Source organism: Pinus tabuliformis, chromosome 2_1, assembly GCF_031772625.1.
Source record: "Pinus tabuliformis cultivar Carrire ecotype Pingquan chromosome 2_1, CPIR1, whole genome shotgun sequence".
NCBI lineage: Eukaryota > Viridiplantae > Streptophyta > Pinopsida > Pinales > Pinaceae > Pinus > Pinus tabuliformis.
The window spans coordinates 337546237-337551230 of NC_142299.1; the positions used below are offsets into that span (position 1 = coordinate 337546237).

General features: G+C 32.5%; 1 protein-coding gene across 1 annotated transcript; it reads left to right on the forward strand.

Annotated features, from left to right (window-relative positions):
* The first annotated feature begins 3969 nt into the window (after positions 1 to 3969).
* On the forward strand, positions 3970 to 4590 carry LOC149200211 (uncharacterized). Its single transcript, XM_089400880.1, has one exon. The coding sequence runs from the start codon at positions 3970 to 3972 to the stop codon at positions 4588 to 4590; it is 621 nt and encodes a 206-aa protein (XP_089257006.1).
* The last annotated feature ends 404 nt before the right edge of the window (positions 4591 to 4994 follow it).

Consider the following 4994-nt stretch of genomic DNA (forward strand, 5'->3'; position numbering starts at 1 on the left):
ATACTTGTGGTTGTCCACAAGAAATAATTGAATTAAAAAAATGGAGAGTGATCTTTCCATGTGAAGAAATCATGAACCGCGGGAACTTACAGAAAGTGTGACTTCTGTGGTTGTCCATAAGAAATTATTGAATTAAAAAAAAAATGATCCTCTCATATGAAGAAATCATGAATGGCTAGAAATCAACGGTAAATTAAAAGAAGTAAGAATGAAGAGGTAAGAATTTATTATTGGTTACAGTGTTTTCAAAGTTTATGTTTACATGTGTATTATGGGGTGGTGATTTGTATAGCTGGATGGAAAGTAATCGTGAAAAATTAGTAATATGTCTAATTAATTAGTGAAAAGTATTGTTGGATTTCTATTTTGTTGTGATGTCTAATTAATGAGTGAAAAGTATGGTTGGATTTCTGTATTGTTATTATAAGATAAGAATATTTTTTTTCCAATTTTGTAATTTTAATATATAATTATATTTTTGATATGTTCAAATTCAAAGATGTGGATTATTAATTTAATTGTATTTTTGATATGTTTAAATTATATTTTTTAGTGTTATATAGAGTATATAACTAGAAATTATAAATCCAAAAAAACTTTATTGGCTTTGAGGGAAAATTGACAAAAAAAATATATACCCAAAAAAGAACCAAAATGTAAAATAATTTGACTACTTCAAACATTTTATCCATAAAAACATTTTTTCACCAATTGCTTTATATAGCTTATTATGAATTGTAATTAGGTATATTATATCTTAATATATGGTTGAATATGGATGAAAATCAGTTAAATATTTAGAAATTGAAGAGAAAATTGATCATTTTAAACTAGTATAAAAGAAGATTTTATTAAAATAAAGTTAACTTAATTGTTAACACATAATAACAGTGTTTAAGAGAAACTCCATATATATATATATATATATATATATATATAATTTAAGTTAAGTTCTCATACTTACTATTTGAAATAGGGAGACCTAAAAATATAAACATAAAATAATGTTTATACTTTGGAAATAACGAAAAGATGAGGATAATGGGCATGTGATGATACATTGCCATATATATGAAAAAGTAAGACATCAAAAAGTAAAACACATTTCATCATGAAAATTTGAGTAGTTCACATAGCTTGTAGAGTTTGTTAATATTTAGAATGTTTTATAACACTACTAAAAAAAGGAAAATTAAGACATCTTTAAAATAAAAGGACATCAATATTGTAAATGTAATTTAATGTATCTTTTAGTTCCATAAATTTTATAAGGTTTCTAAAGATATAAAGAAACCATGAAATGTAATCAAAATCTTGGAAACACAGAATTTGAAATTTATAAAATGAAAGAAAGTGTGAAAAAATCCATTTTGTAATTGTGGAAATAGGGAGTGGGGGTGTAAGAAATTTAATACTTGCGAATCTTTATTACTAAAACACCAAATTTTTTAAAAAATGGTTGATATCATCGAACAATTATGGAGAATAATAGTTTATTATTTATATTTTAGGATGGATTCTTCATTTTTATTTTTCAACATTAATATAATTTGTAATTATATTTATATAATAATACTCTTTTATAATATGTTGAGTGGATACTTTAATTGTTATTATATATATATATATGATATTTTTGGTTAATTTGGTCCAAAATTATGTGGGAATTTCTTGGAATAGTAAGTCTAACTTTTGTAATGTGCATTTGAGTATTATAAAGATTTTTTAAAATGCCGAATTCATTTATACCTCCAAAAACACATTTTAAATGGTAAAAATCCATGATCGTTCTAAACTTTTCATTATTAAATTTAAATAAAAACATTAAAATCTCACAATAGTATAACTGCTACTATGTTGAAATTCATAACCATAATTACATCTAATTAAAAAATATTGAAACACAGTTACATGTAAAAAGTGAAAATGAGTAGCAGGAGTTGAGCTCAAGACGTAGAGGTACATATTGTGTTTTGCCCGTGGTGGGTTCAAAATTTTTTAGAGACATGGTTTAGTTGGTAAAAATTGTGAAAAAATCCATATAAAGGAGTTCTACTAAGTAGTCCCATAACAGTTTGGTTGAAAAATACAAAAAAATGTAAATAAATTAAATTAAATAAAAAATGATAATGAGAAAAAAAATAATGTTTATCCGTATTCTATACAAGAATGTCTCTATTTTTAAGCCATAAAAAATCTGCCGAATGGCCCATACAATGAAGATTCTTCAAAGAATCATGAAATGTATTAACAACCTAAAGAAATATGAAGAAAGTGAAAAGAAATTTTTGACTATAAATTTTTTTTTTTATTAAATTCTTAAACCATATCATCTCTCACATATTTTTTTCCATATCTTTTTTATTATATTTTCTTTAATTCCATTCATGCTAGCCAATAATTTATCTGCATTTTTTTATACAATTATTGTGGTTATTAAATATCACTTTTTATATGGAGTTTTAGTATAGAGGGTTTTCAAGGAGGGATTCTTGGAGCTCTGCAACGCTAATGACCAAGCGGCCATGAGGTAGGCAGCGCAAAACGCCTCGAAAAAACCAGCGAACAGACAATCAGAAGTGGACAGACGTTACAGAAATGGCAGAGGAGACTGGGAGGGGGGAGATCCCCTCCTATAGGGATGTGACAGTGGGAGAAGGAACCAGTAACAACAAAGAGAAAGCTGCTCAAAGGCCACCAGGACCTGTTCTGGGAGCACGTTGGCAAGCAGGAAGTAAAGGACGTTGTTTACCCTGTGCAGCGGAGAAACCGAGGTTTGTTATTCCAATGAACAAATTGGAAAGATATAGAAGCTACATGAAAGATCATGCACTGATCTGCAAGTTCATCGGAGTCTGGCCCTCAAAAAAAGAACTGACAAGATGGATTCAGCAGAAATGGCAGCCACGAGGCCACATCGAACTGAAGCTGGGAGCACGCGGCTTTTTCATGGTAATCTTCTCAAACCTGCAAGATAAAGAGAAATTGTTTGAAAATGGTCCATATTTCCATAATAATGCTGGTTATTTATGAGGTATTGGGAGGAATGCTATAACCCAGACCAGGAAAAATTCCTAGCAGCACCAGTATGGGTAAGACTGTTCGCACTGCCTATGGATTTTTGGGACCCAGAGATTCTTGAAGGAATAGGGAACACCATAGGAATTTTCGTAAAGATAGCAGAATCAACAAAAAGAGGGAGATACACTTCGTATGCAAGAATATGTGTCTACATGAACATAGGAAGCCCTATACCAGGTACCGTTGAACTCGAGTATCATGAGGAGATCTGGCAGCAAGCTCTGGACTATGAACACATACCATTTAGATGTAGAAAATGCCACGAATATGGGTACCCAGTCAAGGAATGCCCCATAAATGCTGAGGAAGAAGAAAGAAAGACTAAACAACAGAGGAAAACAAATGAAGATGAGGAGGGGTTTCAAGAAGTAAAACAAAAGAAGCGACCTACTAAAGAAACCCAGCAGAAAGGTAGGAAAGATAAGCTAAATACAAATCAAGAGACGAATAGGTATGAAGCATTACCAACAGAAGGGGAGTAGCAGACCAGAAAGATGGATTACCAAGAAGGGACAGATCAGGAAGAAGGAAAGGAAAAAACGGTAACAAAGAAAAATAAGCAGAAAAACCAAAAGGACCCAGAAGAACAGGGGACCTAAGAAAAGGAACCACAACTGGAGTATGAAGTGATGGAAGTAGATATAAATAAAGGGGATGTAGCAACATTAGAAGAGGAAATCCTTAAAAATATACTAGATAAGTTGAAGAATTTGGATGAAAGGTTTATACATGATAATAACCAGGAGTATTCACAAAAAGGAAAAGGGGGGAAAAAAGAGGAAGGAAGAACCTACAAGAATCCATTCAAATAATGGGTGAAATGCTAGTTAACATAGGAAGAGTTGTATCGCTCTCAGCGGTCTTCCAACAAACAACTCAACAGTCTCAATGATTATTACATCCTGGAATATAAGAGGGCTCAACAGCAAGGGTAAGCAAAGATACCTGGCTGAGAGGATTAAAAAAGAAAAACCCCAGATAATGTTGCTGCAAGAAACAAAAATAACGGGAGTAAAGATGGAGGAAATCCTAAAGAAAATTAAGCCATATTATGAAAGTATGACAATAGATGCAAAAGGGAGTGCAGGGGGAATAACAATATTATGGAACCCAACAGAAGTAATGGCAGACCTTTGGATAGGAATGCGAAGGATTCTATCAGGGAGGTTCAGAATGGTAGGACACAAAGAGTGGTTCTTGGTATCAGCGGTTTATGGACCCCACATACCGCTTGAAAGAGAGACTTTTCTAACACAACTGTGTCGAATGGGTGACCTACACATAGAAAAACTCTGGGTGATAGCAGGAGATTTCAATATGATAACAACCATAGCAGAAAAGAGAGGAGGATTGCAACGAGAAGATGTAGATATGGAGAGATTCAAGGAAACCCAGGCAACCCTCAAATTGATTAACATCAATACTATTAATGGAAAATATACCTGGAACAACAGAAGAGGAGGTAGCAGGCAGATAGCATCCAGACTGGACAAATTCTTAGCCATATAGCACTTCCTAGGGAAAGATATATTTTATGAAGCAACGATCCTACCGTGCGAAGGATCGGATCACTAGCTAATAAAACTGGAAATTGCGATGTACAGAAAAAATCAACATAAACCTTTCAGGTTTGAAGCCTTCTGGCTAAGAGATCTAACTCTTTTTGATAAGATGGAAACCTGGTGGAAGAAAAGCAAAGGAGTAATACAAGGCAAGAACAAGATGCACACACTCCATTTGCGACTCAAGGAGCTGAAAGGTGAGATTAAGACATGGAATAAAGAGGAATTTGGTAACATCCGTCAGGACAAGGAAAAACTCCAAATAACAATGCAAAGGATACAACAAAAAATCATAGAAGAAGGAAGAACTAAGGAGAGAGCAAAAGAATAAGGGGAAGTGCTACTCAAACT